This window comes from Panthera leo, chromosome B1, assembly GCF_018350215.1.
Source record: "Panthera leo isolate Ple1 chromosome B1, P.leo_Ple1_pat1.1, whole genome shotgun sequence".
Lineage (NCBI taxonomy): Eukaryota > Metazoa > Chordata > Mammalia > Carnivora > Felidae > Panthera > Panthera leo.
This window is the reverse complement of record NC_056682.1, coordinates 81,231,562-81,249,335: the sequence shown is the minus strand read 5'-3', so window position 1 is coordinate 81,249,335 and position 17,774 is coordinate 81,231,562. Positions and strand designations below refer to the sequence as shown.

At 44.8% G+C, this 17,774-nt stretch overlaps 2 protein-coding genes across 6 annotated transcripts in view; one reads left to right on the top strand and one right to left on the bottom strand.

The window, feature by feature from the left end:
• The window catches only part of CB1H4orf51 (chromosome B1 C4orf51 homolog), a 65,670-nt gene extending 50,465 nt beyond the window's left edge, over nucleotides 1-15,205 (top strand). Inside the window, exons 8-9 of the mRNA XM_042935385.1 lie at nucleotides 14,544-14,679; nucleotides 15,048-15,205. The gene's annotated coding sequence lies outside the window, so the exon portion shown is untranslated. The remainder of the gene's footprint in view (nucleotides 1-14,543; nucleotides 14,680-15,047) is intronic.
• ZNF827 (zinc finger protein 827) overlaps nucleotides 1,186-17,774 on the bottom strand; it is a 172,994-nt gene continuing 156,405 nt past the window's right edge. Inside the window, exons 11-15 of one of the 5 annotated variants that reach the window (XM_042935382.1) lie at nucleotides 17,127-17,293; nucleotides 7,939-8,130; nucleotides 7,413-7,590; nucleotides 5,359-5,391; nucleotides 3,766-3,851 (exon numbers count right to left, since the gene is read on the bottom strand). In XM_042935382.1, the coding sequence (XP_042791316.1) occupies nucleotides 5,376-5,391; nucleotides 7,413-7,590; nucleotides 7,939-8,130; nucleotides 17,127-17,293 (553 nt within the window). In that variant the 3' untranslated portion in view covers nucleotides 3,766-3,851; nucleotides 5,359-5,375. Of the gene's footprint in view, nucleotides 3,852-5,358; nucleotides 5,392-5,678; nucleotides 5,746-6,157; nucleotides 7,198-7,399; nucleotides 7,591-7,938; nucleotides 8,131-17,126; nucleotides 17,294-17,774 lie in introns of those variants that run through there. The other 4 variants (XM_042935383.1, XM_042935381.1, XM_042935378.1 and 1 more) reach the window with 4 other exon arrangements.

Here is a 17,774-nt window from a genome sequence, read left to right as displayed (position 1 = left end):
AATGTACACAAACCTTGACAGTATGATCATCTGAACATAATATGAAGAATTAAAAAAAGGATAGAAGAAAGTGCTGAGAATGCTAACTGCAGTACTATATGGAAAAATAAGCTAGCTTTCATTGAAGAATGCATAGTGAAAACAGAATTGAAGTTAGTTGGCAGGTGAATTTCTCAAAGACGTTAGTGTTTTACACGGAAAGGATATCTATGGAATAATCCTTCCCTGAGTATCAAACTGCAAACCAAATTCGAGGGTATATATTATCTCGGTGGAGTCTGAAAAATGCTGTAGATTTTTCTTTATTAATAACAATAATAATAATATAAAAAGTCAAACAAACTCCAAACACACCTTTTCTCACTCAGAAAACTTTTATAATTTACCAGAAAGATTGATGACTCTTTCCAAAGTGCTAAAAAAGTTGCCCAATTACATTAAGCATAACTAAGTCATTCAAATACAAGTTCAGTGGCAAGCAGTGAAATGCATGGCATTTGAGCAGTAAACATCTCCTTCCAACATCCCTCTCAATCTTGAAAGTATCAGCCTAGGACCTCATATTGCACAAGTGGCATGCTGTAAAACCTGTAGTCCTAAATGTAGGGGCCACCCTTTCAGGTTTTTAACCTGCTGGTGCTTATGTGTGATTCACCTTTTCTGCCAGCCTCAATGGGATCACCGTGGCCCTCTATTCTGTCATCACTGAACTTGTAATTTTGAAAGCACATTATTAGCCAAGTGGCACATTCTCCATTATATGGGGATAAAGACAAGACTTAAAAAAAAAACCAACCCACCCATAAGCCCAGTATTCTTGGAGTGTATTGTCCATAACTGTCTATAGTGTCTTTTACCGAGACATTGACATGGCGAGGTTGAACGACATTTCTAACATAGCCAAGAACAAATGTCTCTGCTGGAGAATGACCGAGGGTTCGGGAGCTTCCTGCCCTAGCTGGCTCAGCCTCCCTGCCCCTGGGGACATCTCCTTAGTGTAAACAGGTTTTCCAGGGCTGGATGACTGGCGAAGAGAAGTGTATCACACCTGCTCGGTCTGGGGGAAGGAGGATGGTATGGGGGTGGGGGAGTCCATGGTGTGGACAGATGGTACAGTCTTCTGGCTTCCTGTAGAACTGTACCAAGTTCGAGGGGGCTTTCAGTGAAGCAAACTGACTAGAGGAAGAAAATGAGGGATGTTTTTATTTTCCCCTGGTGAAACAGATGAAAAGAAAAACCCCAACTCTAGGATAACACGTGATGGAAAACAGCAATGCAGTAAGAAGGCATTCCTCTTGTACACCAGTTCGTCAATAGATAAATAATATATAAACTTTTATATTCCAATCTTTCCATTATTATACAAAGCACATTTCTTCCTGCTCTTTCAGCCTGTTTCATACCGGAAATTCTGTTGTCTTAAAAATACAAGCAATTAACATATTCTGCCAAAGATTCTTTTTTTTCTTGTTAAATCACCCTTTACTTTTTTAGGATTAGCAAAGGGCTCTGCAACCAATCCACATCTGCTTCTTGCTGCAATAAAGTGCTGCACATAAGTTGCCATTTTAATGACCACAAGATAAAAGCTTTAAATAAGGATAAAGTTAGCCTCCTAGCAGGTTACATCTACCAGGCGTTAACAAAATGGAATACAGAATTATTAATAACATGGAGAATACCACTATAGCCAGACGATCTGCAAACACAAGGGAAACTTCTCAGGGGCATAAATTGAACCGTAGGACTAAACAGCACCTTTTTGTTGGGTCGTTATATGTCAAAGAGGTTGTGACAAAATTTTCAAACATACAGTCTACTCATTCCATATAAAAGGTACATTTTCTTCCTTTTTACTTTTTTTTTTTTTTTTTTTTTGCAGATGAGAAACAAAAAGTAGTGCAAGACCAAAGCACTGTGCAAAAAACTGCCGTTTCTTTTTTTTTTTTTTTTTTTTTTTTTTTTTTTTTTTTTTTTTTTAGTCTGAGCATTGATACCCAGAATTTATCCAAACCCCTTTAATCTCCTTGGCTGGATTTATCAACCATAAAATTTTCACTCATACAGTTTTTTTTTTCCTGCAAATGAATGGTAACCACTGAATTAATACATCATATATATATATATATATATATAATCATATATATATATAATCTGCCCTTTAACAAATGATGCAGTGTGTGCACCATACACATTGTATATGTATGAACACACACACAAAACACACAAGTTTTGTGATGTTGGCTGCAGTTCTGAGAGATACTTCTTCCAGAGTGGTCTCTTGGTTCTCACATCTTCATAACCAAGAAGATCTGAGCACAAGGTCTCTGGCACCCTGTCGGAAATCTCAAGCAGCACTGCGGGTGTCTACCAGTCCTTCATCGACTAAGCACCAGGCCCTACCACTCTGTAGCCATAAAATAGAGAGGGAAAGGTGATGAAGGAGCTCGGGGAGAGACTGTCATGGATGAACAACCCAGGAGGGAAAAGAATGTTCATCGCTGTGAAAGAAGCCAGTACAAAGAGATGTGCAATAGAAATGTCATGGCACACGACACACGGCTTTCTCTTTCAGAATCCGCAACACCCACACACCCCATTCACCCAACAGAAAACAAAATGCACCAGTACATAAGCTTGCAAGTGCTGATTGCTATTAAGGACACTCTCTTTAGGGTCTAACAAGACAAAATTCCTTTCAGATAAAAGTACGGAGAAGGGGCTGAGAGTGGGAGTGGGTGGCTGGGGAGGCATGCCTCTGAAGGTAGAAGTATGCAGTAGGTCACCTCTCTGAAGATTGGATAAAGCAGCTTTCAGGTCAATGCAATAGGTATACACACAGAGCCAATTCTCTATTCCTTACTAAAGATATACAGTACACGTGGTTCAGACCCAGGGCGGGTCTGTAGGTTTTGCAGCAACATACACCTGCTGGGGTTGTGTTTAAGTTTTGTGGGTTTTTTGTTTTGTTTTGTGTTGTTTTCTGTTTTTGTCTCTGTCTCTTTGTTTTTGGTACAGAACACGGCTGTCCTCAGACAGTCTCTGCTCTTTCTCTTAGTCCGAGATAGGCGAGGAAGGAGTGTTTGGGTGAGGGGATGCTGGGAGGCGCAGTCTGAGGTCGGGGAGGGTGGAATGTGAGATCCAAGTGGTTCTTGGGGTATAACATTGTCAAGGGAATGAGATGGGCAAAATCCGAGTTCCGGTACTTGTCAAAGCGCAAAGGGGAGCCGTTGAAGGCCAAAGCCTTGAGTGCCAGGTTGGGCTCTGAGCTGCTGCCGTGGGCAGCCGACAGGGCCACGGTCTGCAGAGCCTGGGAGGCGGACATGACCGACAGGGGAGACAAGAGATTCCGGGAGCTCCCGACGACGAGAAGCGGGGCCCCGGGGCCGGCTGGTTCCTTGGGGGCTGGACACAGGCCCTTCTTGTCCTCCTCGGGGCAGTCCCCACTCTGGTGCTTCTTGACGTGGCGGCTGAAGACGAAGGGGTGTGTGGTCTTGAACAGGCACTCTTCGCAGCTGAAGGTCTGGCGTGGGGCGTGTTTCAGCTTCTTGTGCAGGTTGAGATTGTCCTTGCGCTTGCAGCTGTAGCTGCACTGGTCACAGTGGAAGGGCCGCTCCCCGGTGTGGACGCGCACGTGCTCGATGAGCTTGTTGGCGGTCTTGGACAGGTAGCCGCACTGGTCGCACTTGTAGTGGTTGCCGAGGCGATGCTCCCGGGTGTGCGTCTCCAGCTCCAGCTGGTTGGCCTTCACCGTCTGGCAGATCCGGCACTTGTACTCCATCTTGTAGTGGGTCTTGAGGTGGCACTCCATGGCAGCGGGGCGGTTGGTGGAATAAATGCAGAATGGGCACCTGCCGGGGGGTGGGGTGGGGTGGGGTGGGGGAAGCAACGAAAGGGGAAGGTTCAACCGGACAGGTTCTGCTGCGGCCCCGCCTTTACCCTCCTCGCCAGCCTCCCCTCACGACCCTCCCCCCCCCCCAAACTCTGAGGCCTGGCCTGCCCCTGCCCCTGCCCAGCCCAGCCCTGCCGCCTCTCCGGGGTTAAGACGACCCGCTTGGCTCTCTCTGCCGACAGAGCCGTCCCCACTAAGGAGCCGCTCTGGCAAGGTACGCTCGGCCTACTGTGGGTCTCCTGGCTGGACCGGTGAGCACCAGCCCGCAGGAAGGGGAGCAGAAGAAGTGCGAGGAATAAATAAGCGGTTGCTCCCCTCCGTCCTCCCCGCCCGTCCCCTCGGAGACCTCCCCGCCTCCCACCAGACATAGCAGAGGTCTAAACCTCATGACCTCCCCTCGAGATGGGAGCAACACAAAGAATCGACTTTTCATGCACCACACCAAGCACACGCAGAAAGGCTAAGAGTTTTGAAGAACAGCTTATAGGGGGAGAGCTACCTCCGGCAAACAGAAAGTCATAGGGGTCAGAATCGTGCTTATTGAAAGGGTTGTTAGGATGAGAAGGCCTGTGTGTGTCTGTCTGTGTGAGTGTGTGTGTCTATACATAGGTCTGAGCTCCTAAATCCTGTCTCCTGCAGTCCTGGTTCTCCATCGGGGAAGGCAGATGCGGACCAGGATGGGGCGTGGGAGAGGGAGGCCCACCCACCAGCCCATCACTAATGAGGGATAAGGAGGGAGGGAGGCGACTGCTCTCTGGACTTTGAAGACATTATTAGAAGATTATTACATCATGGAGATAATAGCAATCCAACTGGATCATGAATTGTCAGTGGGCAGGACCGTATCTTACATTTCTTCTGCGTTCTCTGCAGTGCCTGGTAAAGTACTCAGCACACGGTAGGCACTGATTCATTACTGGACTGGTCTCTACAACATAATTCTGGCAGATTCTGGTCCCAGCTCCGTCACCTCATTGGGCTATATCTGGATGTGCCCTGGGACCAAGCCTGGGCCTCTCCGTGGCTCGGTTCCTCCATCCTAGGCAGTGAGGCTATGCCACCCCCAAGCCTCCTGGCTGTCCAGAGGGGCTAGGAGGAGCAGTGAGGGCATGTTTACAAATTCTGCTGAGCTGCTCTTTTGGAAGCCGCAAGGCTCAAGTTGGTGGCTGACAGGATAGCTGTAGCGTGTTTGCTCTCTTTGCACAAAGGATGCAAATGCAAAAGTGGCTGCCTCAGCCCTTGCTTGGCACCTGCGGGGCAGGGCCCAGGAGTGATCTGTCCTCTGAGGGTTTGGAGAGGTGTTCAGCAGAGCCCAACACAACCAAGTGCACCGTGCACTGCTCCTCAGCGCCAAGCTCGCCGTTAGCCTTTGAACCTCAGCTCACAGAAGAGTGCACACGAGAGAAATATAAAGCCCATTCCCAGGTCAGGTGCACACACAACCCCTACGCCAAGCTGGGCCTTACCTAGAGGAGTCTGAAACTCACCACTGTCCTGAGCTACGGCAAAAGAAAAATAATAGTATAATCTTATTTGATCTGCATTATGAACAGGATATAGAGTACAAGCAGTTCCATCACAGAAAAGCAACTTAGACATCGGCAGTCTGTTTCATTTTAAGGACATTTCTGTGACCCACAGCTCAATCTTTCTTTCGCTGCTCAGGCAAAGTGCTAAGGGTTTTCTGTGCTCCCGTTATTTATCGTAAAGACACTCTCTCAGGCAAATTAATTCTCTGATATGGCAAAGGGAAAACAAAACAAAACAAAACAAAACAAAGACTCACTGTATAGCCAGAAGGCATTATCAATTTTTTCAAAGTATTCTTCTACTTGGTCATCCTAGAACATAAACTATTACACAGGGGACCGTTAGCACCACACCGGAAGTGTCTGTACTGGCATAAGCATCAGCATTCACTGTGCATTCTCCCCAATGGGTCGGAGGCTCGGGACTCTGTAGGTCCCCAAGGAAAGGCTAACTGACAAAGCCACAACTGGCAGGGGCCGCAGAGTTAATGGGTGTGACGGGGCTACTGGGAAGGGCAATGAGTGCTAGTCCAACCACGGAAGTACATGGCTTTTTTTTCTTTTCTTTAAATAAGAGTAAACAAGTATTTAGAAAGGGACAGTGGGAACAAACCAAATCAAATTCCCAAATAAGCGCTTGCTGGGCATTTCCCATTTATTGGCGGTCTTGGATTATAATCTCCCCTCCCCCATCCCTGCAAACATCCCCTCCCCCTCCCACTTAAGTGCCCCAAGAGTGAAACAAAACGGAATTGGACAGTAGGTGCTGCTCCCTGACTCCTCTGTTTCGTAAAGTTTTTGAGGAGGGTGCCTCTGACCAGGCAGGAGCTTGGAGGAGTCAACCCTGCATTGCTCCCGACATTCGACCCCCAGGTTGGCCCCCAGGGTCCTTTTGGGTCTCTCCATCCCTCACCCATTCAGGAGAGTCATGCCGCCTCTCTGGCAATTTGTGAGTTTCAAAGATAAAAATGGTTAAAACAAGAGGTTCTTTTTTTTTTTTCTTGTGTCAAGTAAAATATAAGTTTTCATTCTTTTAATTACACGGTTATTTCAGCTAAACATGAATAATTGTGCCTAGAAACTTGTGTGTCTTCCTGTACTCAACGACGTATGCTTCCTTCTCTACTAGGTCATGAGTGCCTTGTGAACAGGGGCTGATTTCGGAATCACTGGGAAGATTAAATTCTGGTAGTGCTAGGACATAAATTTCCTGAGGGTGGAAATCACGTTTTATTCCTTGTTTGCCCTTCAGCACCTATTATCAAGCCAGACACACCGTGTGTTTGATAATAACTGATGGGTCTCACTTCAGACCAGAGGGCTTCTTGCAAATATTGGTTAATGATGATGCTTGTGGTCTAGGTCTTTGGGGACCTGTGAATAATGTGTGACTGGAAACGTCAGGTCTCATGAAGGCTAGCCAGGGAGATCCCAATCCCAGTTCCTGGGAAGGCATAAGGCATGTCTGCAGGAAGACCCGAGGCACATGATCTCTGCATGAAAAACACTGCCTCCTGCCTGTTCGAAAAGGCAAGGATCCAATAGCTGGGGGTGCTGTGCAGATGGGGTGGTCGTAATGCTTGTTTAAAAGATGTACATGGCGAATCATCTAAAAAATAGAAATGGTGAAGTGCTGTGACAGCGTAATGACTTACACCTGGGGACACGAACCCCCAAGTCCACAAAATCAAGTCTGAACAAAACTCAAGCAGTGTAGGATGAGTCTCCCCCTGCATGCTGGGCTCCTCCGCCAGGTCCTCTTGCTTGCCAGGAATCCTAGGATATTGGTGAAATGGATTCTCCTGCTGTGTCTGCTGGACCCCTGGGCAACAAGTCTAATTCACATCCAGCGAAAGGTAGCTGACTAACTGGCCCCATGCCAAGCTCTCCCTCTCGATGACCCCCCAAACCTTCGGGGAGGGGCTGGGGTAGGGATGGGGAAGGGTATTAAATAACAACACAGTAAAAGGTTCTGTACTTGCTTTCCTTACTTGAGCCCACCGGTGGGGACAGTGTGGCATTTCTTATGCTCCAGCAGCTGTTCAGGTGTCTTCATGAACTTGTGGCACACGTCACACTCAAACATCCGGGTGATAAGGTGTATCTGCAGGTGGCGCTCAAACATGTTCTTCGTCTTGCAGACAAAGTTGCAAAAAACGCATTCGAACCCTGAAAGGACGGGAGCTGGGTGTGCGGGTGCACGCGGCAGAGGGACAGGAGTGGGACAGACATCCCACTGTTTCTCCTCCTCCCCTTTCAGGCACCGCGCCCAGCATCTTGGTGGTAAAAGGAGTTGAACATACAGCTCCAGAATCAATGCCACACTGCCCATCTACCCACCCTGTATTTGGATGCCACTAAAGCCAAAAGAAATACAAATTTTAGGCGACAGCATTACACTGTTCACAGGTTGAACATCTATCTTCCAACATCACTCCCCTCAAGGGCTGATTTGTAAGTCTGGGTCATCCTCCCAGACTGGGGAGGACTGAGCAGGCCCACAACCTCCTCCCTTACCTTTCTCTGGCTTTTCCTCACTATTCAGTGAGGGCTGGCTCCCAGGCACAACAGAGATCACCAGCACGTTGTTTCCACTCTTGTTTTTCTGAGAGCTGTCTGAATCATCTTTGCTGTTGGCTGAATCACTCAGAGCTGAGAGGGAGGATGAAGAGGGGCTATTTGATTCACTGGGGGTCTTCCTGTCTTCTCCTGAAAACACAAACAAAACCCCCAAAGCCAGGTCTGTTATTTAGGAGATGGTAACCCTGAAATAACAGCAATTAGGGGTGGGGGAATTGGGCTTCATGGCTGCATCATCATTCAGGAAACACAAAGTGAGGCTTCTAGAGCTCTCCTAGTGCACCGACTGGGATCTCAGGTCTCCGTCATCGATGGTGATGACACTTGTGGTACTTGGGAACTCTCTCATGCTTTGAATGCATGATTTCATTGTATCTTCTCAAAAATCCAATGAGGCACAATGGTTACCATCCCCATTTTACAGATGAAGGAAGGGAGGCACAGTCAGGGCAACTTGGCCTAAGTCACATGCTAGGAAGTGGCAAAGCATAGATTTCAGTTGGCCCTACTCCAGGATCCATGCTCTTTATCAGTGCACTGGACTCTCCCTCAAAACCAGGAGTGAACCGGTCAGTGGGCCATTAAAACCCAGTGTCAAGAGACTAATGCTTCCATGCAAGATGAAGTGTTAGGGACTGGATTTACCATCGCAACTGAAACAACTAGAACAAAACCAGACAAAATATATCAAACAAGAGTTTTTGTTTTTGTTTTCAAACAATCGTTTTTACAGCGTTGAACATCAGGCACTGAAGAGTGATCCCTGAGAGACAGGAAAGAAAAGAGGTGGCCCACTTCCTGCCTTAAGAGACTTTAGTCTCCAGGCTGCAGTGCCCATCAGTTTCACTGAATTGAGGAAACAGCACTGAGGGTCTGGGGAGATCAATATGGCTAGACTTCACAGAGCAGGGTCTAGAGAGGGGAGGTTTCCCAGAGGGGAGAGAGCAGCACAGAGGAAGGACTGAAAGACCTTCAGAGGGTCCCCCATGAGTATTCAGTAGAGTAGGGACCAAAGCACCTGTGTGAGAAAACTACCCAATGCTGGAGAGAAAAAAAGGCTTAGAAAACAGTGAGTGCTGTTTCCACTAGCTAAATTTGAGAAACTCCTAATTCCCAGGACACTCGGTGGGAAACTGAGGAAGATCTCTTAGTAATGGGTAGTAATCAGCCCTAGGTTGACCACTGCTCCAGACCCGCCTGACAAGTCACAAAAGCCAGACACAAAGGAATCATAGTTTCCAAGTAATTAACTGCACCCTAAAACAAAGGTCAAGAATGTTTATAGGAATATAAAATAACCAGTACCCAACAAGGCAAATCACAATATCTGACATCCAAATAAAGATTATCAGGCATGCCAAGAAACAAGAAAATGCAACCTAAAATGGGGTAATCAATCAGTCAAAGCTGACCTAGAACTGACACAGTTGTTAAAATGCGCAGACAAGGACATAAGAACAGTTATTATAACTGCATTCCAAATATTAAAAAAGTTAAATAGAGATGTGAAAGATATAAAAAAAAGATCCAAATCAAATTTCTAGAGAGAAATTTACAAAAATTACAACGTCTGAGATGAGAAATATGCTGGATGGGGTTACCAGCAATCTAGACATGGCAGAAGAAAAGATTAGTGGACCCTGAAGATAATAGCAATAGAAATTATCTGCAATGAAACAGAGAGAGAAAAGAATCATAAAAATGAAAAGAACATCAGTGAATTGTGGGATGCCTTCAGATAGCTTCATATAAGCTTGATTGGAGTCCCTGATTGGGTGGAAAGGGCAGAAAAATTTGAAAAGGCCAAAACTTTTCCAAACTTGAGAAAAACCATAAACCCACAGATCCAAGAGGCAAAATGAACCCTATGCATAAGAAAGCTGAAGAAATTGGGGAACTGGGGTGGTTCAGTCGGTTAAGTGTCCAACTCTTGACTCTTGATTTCAGCTCAGGTCATGATCCCAGGGTTTTGGGTTTGTCTCATGTTGGGCTCCACACTGGGTGTGGGGCCTGCTTGGGATTCCCTCTCTCCCATTCTCTCTGCCCCTCCTCCACTCACATGTGCACCTCTCTCTCTCAAAAAAAAAAAAAAAACAAAAAAACAAAAAAAAAACCTCTCTCTTTCTCTCTCAAAAAAAAAAAAAAAGATGAAATCTATATCAAGGGCTATCATAATCCCATTGTTCAACTAGTGATAAAGAAAAACTCCTACCGGCAGCCTGAGGAAGAAGGATACATTATGTGCAGAGGAACAAAAATAAGGATGACAGCAGATTTTTCACTGGAAACAATGCAAGTGAGAAGTAGTGGGGCACCATCTTTAAAGTGCTGAAAGGAACACCTGTCAATCTGAGATCTTGTACTCTGTGAAAAATATTTCAAAAATGAAACTTTCCTCCCCACCCCAAAAGCAGAAAGAATTCATCACCAGCAGACTAGAATTACAGAAAATGTTAAAAGAAATTCTTCAGGTAGAAGGAAAATGACACCAAATGTAAAAACGGATCTACACAAAAGAATGAAGAGCATGCATTTACCCACGAGGGTAAGTTGGTACTGAGGCAGCAAGACAACTGGTAATTTTAATGGCCTCAGTTTACCATTTTGTGTCATTTTAGATTATGAAATCGGGGTAAAAATTTTTTATTAAAATTTTTTTAACGTTTATTCATTTTTGAGAGACAGAGACAGAGGGTGAGCAGGGGAGGGGCAGAGAGAGAGGGAGACACAGAATCTGAAGCAGGCTCCAGGCTCTGAGCTGTCAGCACAGAGCCCGACACGAGGCTGGAACCCACGTGAGTTTTTCTTATTTAAAACTCTTTGAGAGATCATAAAAGTAATTTTGTTAAAAATAATATAATAGAGAGTTTATAACATATATATAAGTAAATGTATGACAGCAAAAGCATAAAGGCTAGGAGAGGGGACAGAGAACTACGTTATTGTAAGACTCTTACACTACCCATGAAATGGTTTATGACTTAAACGTGTACTGTAATAAATTAACAATGTACATTATAAACCCCCAAATAACTGGAGGGCTCTACACTGTTCATGGTTTAGGAGATTTGATATTGTTAAGCTGTCAGTTCTCCCCAAACATAATCAAAACAACCCCATCATTTTAGGATAAAGTAGGTGATATAGAGAGACTGTGCTTCAGTAATCTAGTGATTGTAAACTCTAGAAACGAACTTTCTTTGTTAAAAGATTAAAAAATAAGTCATATATCGTATATAGGCACAAGAAGTCCAGAAGCAAGCAAAGCTGTAATGGTGCTTACAGCTAGTGTGTGAAATTATTAGTGTTATGTTTATTTTATTTTATTTGGTTTTCAAAATTGTCTAGAATGCCGTAAATTACTTGTCCAATTAAAAACAGGTTTTAAAAAGAGGAAGGAAAAAAATATTTACCCTCCTACAGTGTTTCCAAGTCTTGTTCCTGGCAGAACTGAACTTGGTTCCTGGACAGACATGATGTGACCTCATTCATGGACCCCCAAGGAGGGATGGAATATGCCTTGAAAGTATAGACCTCTTTTGGTACAAGGAAGGTATGTGAAAGCCAGCCCCGTCATTGGGGGTCTCTACTATGTGACCTAGGTTTAGTCACATTTTGTAGACAAACAGAATATTTTCAGTGGGGGCCCTAAGTCTATTGCTTCACCAAATCCACCCTCTAAGATGGGTCTCATTCACAGAATATTGCAAGTGATTATTTTAAATTAGTTTTTAGAACGAAAACATATGATTTTAATTACCATCTTTAACAACACCTTTAAGTACCTTCAGGCTTAAGGCAGTGGGCAGAGCTGCCTAAATTAATCACTGTGTAAATACACAGGTGTCATGACAGCAACTCTGCTATTCGGCACGGGGATATGGCCCAGCCCGCTCAACTTGTAATCCCTACCCCACACCGCTTCGTCTGCTCTCAGTCCTCCTCTCCCTTTGCTCTGTCTGTAGGGAGTGAGCTGGGGTGCCCTTGTCAACTCAGTCCACAGCTTGCTGTCATCCAAGGGGTCATTTACTTTCAGCAGCACAAAGATTCTTTTTTTTTTTTTTTTAAGTTTATTTATTTTGAGAGAGAGAGAGCACAGAGAGAGGAAGAGAGAAAGAATCCCAAGCAGGCTCTGTGCTGTTAGTGCAGAGCCCGATGTGGGGCTAAGTCTCATGAACCATGAGATCATGACCTGAGCTGAAATCAAGAGTTGGATGCTTAACCAACTGAGCCACTTGGGTGCCCCAGCACAAGGATTCTTGGTGAATGATTCTCTGCACAGGCAATGCAACCTCATACGTAAGGACAGCCAGCTGAAGTGAACTTTAAAAAAACCTCGATATTTTAGGGGCGCCTGGGTGGCTCAGTTGGTTAATCGTCTGACTTCAGCTTAGGTCATGATTTCACAGTTTGTGGGTTCTAACCCCGTGGTGGGCTCTGTGCCAACAGCTCAGAGCTGGAGCCTGCTTTGGATTCTGTGTTTCCCTCTCTCTCTGTCCCTCCCCTGCTCACCCTCTGTCTCTGTCTCTCAAAAATGAATAAACGTTAAGAAAAATTTTAAATAATTTTTTTTAAAAATCTCAATTTCATAATCTAAAATGACACAAAATGATAAACTGCGACCATAAAAAATGACCAATTGTCTTGCCACCTCAATATAAACACCATTTTTGACATACTTCTTCTTTTTTTTAGAAGTAAGCATATCTATTTTAAAATTGTTGCTGTTAAGGGGCACCTGGGTGGCTTGGTCGGTTAAGCGTCCGACTCCGACTCAGGTCATGATCTCACGGTCTGTGAGTTCGAGCCCCGCATCAGGCTCTGTGCTGACAGCTCAGAGCCTGCAGCCTGTTTCAGATTCTGTGTCTCCCTCTCTCTCTCTGCTCCTCCCCTGTTCATGCTCTGTCTCTCTCTGTCTCAAAAATAAATAAACGTTAAAAAAAAAAAATTAAAATCGTTGCTGTTAATTGCAAAGTAGTTAAGAATAAAGACTTTAGATCCAGAACACCTGAGTTTGAATGCCACCTGTTCCAATTAATAAGCTGAATGACTTAAGACAAGGTATTTAACTTAGTGCCTCAATGATCTCATCTTAAAAATGGGGATCGGGGGCGCCTGGGTGGCTCAGTCGGTTAAGCGTCCGACTTCGGCTCAGGTCACAATCTCGCAGTCTGCGAGTTCGAGCCCCGCGTCGGGCTCTGGGCTGATGGCTCAGAGCCTGGGGCCTGCTTCCGATTCTGTGTTTCCCTCTCTCTCTGCCCCTCCCCTTCTCATGCTCTGTCTCTCTCACTCTCAAAAATGAATAAATGTTAAAAAAAATAAAATAAAACAAAAAAAAATAAAAATAAAAATGGGGATCATATCGGCAGCCTCATACGTGTGTTGTGAGGGTTAAATGGGTTTTTATATATAAAGCACTAAGAACAATGCCTAGCTCATTGCAAGCATTACAGAAAAATGTATTATTATTATTATAAAATATAACATAATATTTATAAGTAATACTAACAATAATTAACACTTTGTATTTTCCCATGCTGTTTTATATACCTGGCACATAGTTGGCTCTCAAAAAATTTATGAAAATAATTATGAGTTAATGGTTTTAAATGACAGTATTCTATATCCTTGGAGTAGACTTATCCTACATTACTTATTTCCTTAAAATTAAATTTTAAGTGAAAATTAATATTCCACTGGTTGATTTTTTTCTCCTAGGGACAGACTCCCAGAAGAAAGATGACTGACCTGCAGGCATTTTCAAACCTCTTGGTCTACACTACCTAAGTAGTTTTGAAAAGTTCTCCCACCCTATAGCGTCATGGCCATCAGTGTCAGCAGCATCTGGCGATCGTGGGTGACGCTGTGAAACACGCTCCTCACGTGATACATGAAACATAAGCCACACTTGAGTTTTAACTGGTGGCTAGTGAGGTTCCTTAGATGGAGTGGTTAGCCTTTCTTTCTTTTATTATGTATGGACTGTTTATGCCCTTTGTAAATTCTGTACTTAGAGACCTAAAGTGTTTCTTACCGGGTTTATATCAATTCTCTGTATAGTAAATATATAGCCTCTGTCATTTCAGGCTGGTTTTTGGGTTTTGTTTCCCATCTTTTCCTTTGCTTTGGCAAATAGAAGAAGATATTTTTATCCATCAAATCTCTTGATTCTTTTCCTTTGCCATTTTTTGTATCACTTAAGCTTTCACAAATCCTTCTCACTCTGGAAGTTTGATAAACATTCTATTTCCTTCAAGCTTTTCTAGGGCTGATTTGTTAAGGGGATTGTGTAAGTCATCTGGTATTTATTTTGGTGTCGGTGTGAGGGTAAAGTATTGATGGTGGTATTTTCCAAAGAGCTATTCAGATTCCTCAGTGCTGTTACTGCAACATTTAAAAACTGCAGCAAAATTTGCATTGATGAAATCAGAAGCAACCAGAGGGAATATTTTTCCCTTGCAGAGATCACTTCACTTCTGTAACAAGAAAGCATTGAGGAATTCTTAATGTACTGAAATAAAAGGCGTCCATTTCTATGTCAGGTAAATCAAATCAGAGGACAAGGCCCACAAAATGAGAGTCTTATGCCTGCTGGACATCTCCTGCACATTCAAAAGGTCAAGGAATGGACGGCCCAGAGAAGTTGAATGAGTTCCTACATTTGCAGCGTTATTTATGGTAACATCGGGTGTAGAACCAGAATCTAGAATTCAAAATGTGTTTTCCTCCATCCCAAGTACCTTCTTCCACATGGATTATATGCATAAGTCAGTAGACTCTCAGGGTTCGGTAAGGGGCACGTTTGAATAATTTTCTTGCTTAGACCACACAAATGTGTGTAGACGTGCTCGGGCACACATATTCATTCACCGGATGAATGTTTACTCCTCACTTGCACTGTGCAGGCACTGGTCTAGGTGCTTGGGAGACAGCAGCAACTTAGATAAGCTTCCTATTCTCAGGAATATATAGTATAATATGTATTACATAGTATATATACTGCTCTATGTCATAACTTTGTAATTACACAGTTTATTAATTTGCAGATTTAGATGGACATATCTTGGGTCAAATTCAAACACTTCAAAACAGCAACTAGATGCAAGAAACCCTCACTGTGGAACCATTAGCTTATAAAAAGGGTCAGCAAATTATAGTCCTTTGGCCAAATCTAGCCTCCCGCTTTTGTAAATAAAGTTTTATTGGGACACTGCCAGGCCTGCTCAATTGTGTATTGTCTCGGCTACTTTCAGATTCCAATGGTAGAGCTGAATGTAGCGACAGAAACCGTTTGGCCTGAAAGCCTAAAATATTCACTATTTGGCCCTTAAAAAAAAAAAACAAACAAAAAGAACTGTCTCCCTGGCTAAAAAAAAAAAAACAAAAAAACCCCAAAACTATAAAATAGGTTACAACCTTATTCCCTAATAGCAGCAGTGTTACAGGCTTCTACTATATTAAAAAAGCAACTTCTTTAATGCATTTCTTTCTGGCTCTCTGTGCCAACAAACAAGAATATTCTTTGCAGGTAGACAAGGAGCCCTACCACCTCAGAGGGAACAAGATCTCTGTGTTCCCTGTGGCAATGAGTGTGTTTGCATTGGTTACTTGTCAATGTGAAGTTTCCACCAATGACGATTAAGTGACTCTAAATCCAATGGCTTTCCAGCCATTTTGGTTTCTATGGTTTCTACGGCTTCCTTGAGGTGGGGTGGTGGCAGAGGGGCTGTGGCCTGGGGAGGGAGGAGGAAGGTTCTCGACTGGGTTTAGGCATCCCTGGGGTGCAGAGGGTTAGAAGAATGGGAGAGTAACAGAAACGGGGGGGAAATATCTGAAAAGCCAGCGGAAATGGAAGAGAGTTTGGCCTTTCCCTCCACTGGCACTCCTGAGATGCTGAATTTAATTTGTCTTTGACATGGGCTTCCCAGCTCACCTGCTGCCCATGGTGCTAATGTGGTTATAGCGAAACAACCAACGGTAGAAATGGCACCTTCTCACCCGGCATAATGGCTCTCTGCAGACCTCCAAGTCATAGCTTCTCAACTTATGATAAAAGCAAGCTTTTATTGCTGTTGGCACCCTGGAACCAAAGCGGCCGGTAAAGCAAAGAGAGATCCGTCTCGGCTGAGCACATCGTCAGCACAACTGTCAGGAACTTCCCCTTCTCAAATCCTTCAAGGGCCAACGATGTGAGGGGCTGACCCAACACCCAGCGTTGGCAGTTGGCAACATCAGCTCGTAATCTGTAAGCACCACACAACGCAGGGTGGGGGAGGCTCTTCCTCATTCTCATTTAATGACTCCACGCTAGTGTCATTTGTAACCATCACTTGTGAGAGGATAATTGCATGGTGGATTCAAAATGTTAACACCGTTAAGAATGGCAAGAGCCTTAAATGGAAGGAGAACACTGGCAAAGTCTTGGCCACACACAGCCTGGAGGGCGATCAGGCTGTTTGGGGAGAATCCGGTTTTCTGCCCCGCCCCCCTCCCCAAGCAGACCTGATATGTGTCAGGGCTGGAGTTTCACGGGACAGGAGCAGAGCCTGTTAAAGTACGTGCACACAGTGTCCTGGCACAGAGAACCACAAAGGTTCAAACCTCTGCCAAGGGCTGCTCGGACCTGTCAGAACAGCAGTGAGAATGGACTAGAATGGAAACTGTTCTGGCCCAAGCTTCTGGAGGCACATCCTAATTGCTGACTTTGGACAGAATGCCTCACCTCTGTGAAGCCTCCGTTTCCCCACCCCTATAGCACAGGAACAGTAGCATCGGCCTCAGAGGCCTACGAGGCTTAAATGAGATCCAGCATGTGAAGACACAAGGGGAAGGGCATCCGACGGCTGCTACCTAGGATGACGACATCCAGGGTGAGGACAAGCCAATGGCTCAGCACCTCACAACTGCATCTGAACGTGTGGGTCTTTCAGATCAGCGAGGCCCAAGCTGTGCCAGGCAATGGCAGGATGGCCACAGGGCACTGTGACTCCGAGACCCTGGGAAAGTCCTCCCTTCTGAGGAAGGGAATGTCAGTGTCACAGGGTGATGAGGACGCTTCTGCCAGGTGGGCGTGCATGCTGGCAGGTTGGGGGATGGAGGAGAGAAGGACCGACAGTGATGGTCACCTGTGTGCTTGGTGCCAATGTGAGCCTTTATCTCTGCTTCCTCCATGGTGACAAAGTCACAGGCGGTGCAGCAGATGGAAAACATCCATTGCTCCTTGTCCACGTGGAGTGACATGTGGCTGACAAACTGGACATTGAGCTCGGTCTCAAATCCACACACGTGACAGCTGTATGAGGGGACGAAAGAAAAGAAGGGGAGAGAGAAGAGTGATACTTTGTGGCACACTCAGAAAACTGGACTTTGACACATGCTTTTCTTCCCACCAAAAGGTTTTGCATTAGAAAATTATTCTACTTGGGGCGCCTGGGTGGCTCAGTCGGTTAAGCGTCCATCTTTGGCTCAGGTCACGATCTCACGGTTCAGGGGTTTGAGCCCCGCGTGGGGCTCTGTGCTGACAGCTCGGAGCCTGGAGCCTGCTTCGGATTCTGTGTCTCCCTCCCTCTCTCTGCCCTTCCCCTGCTCATGCTCTGTCTCTCTCGGTCTCTCAAAAATAAACATTACCAAAAAAAATTAAAAAAAAAAAAAAGAAAATTCTTCTGCTTTCTGGAATGCCTCTGAAGTGGTCACCGTGCCAAATGGATTAAGTGTCAGCATAATGTAACAATCCCATACATGCTATAATGATGCTGAATAATCATACAGTTAAT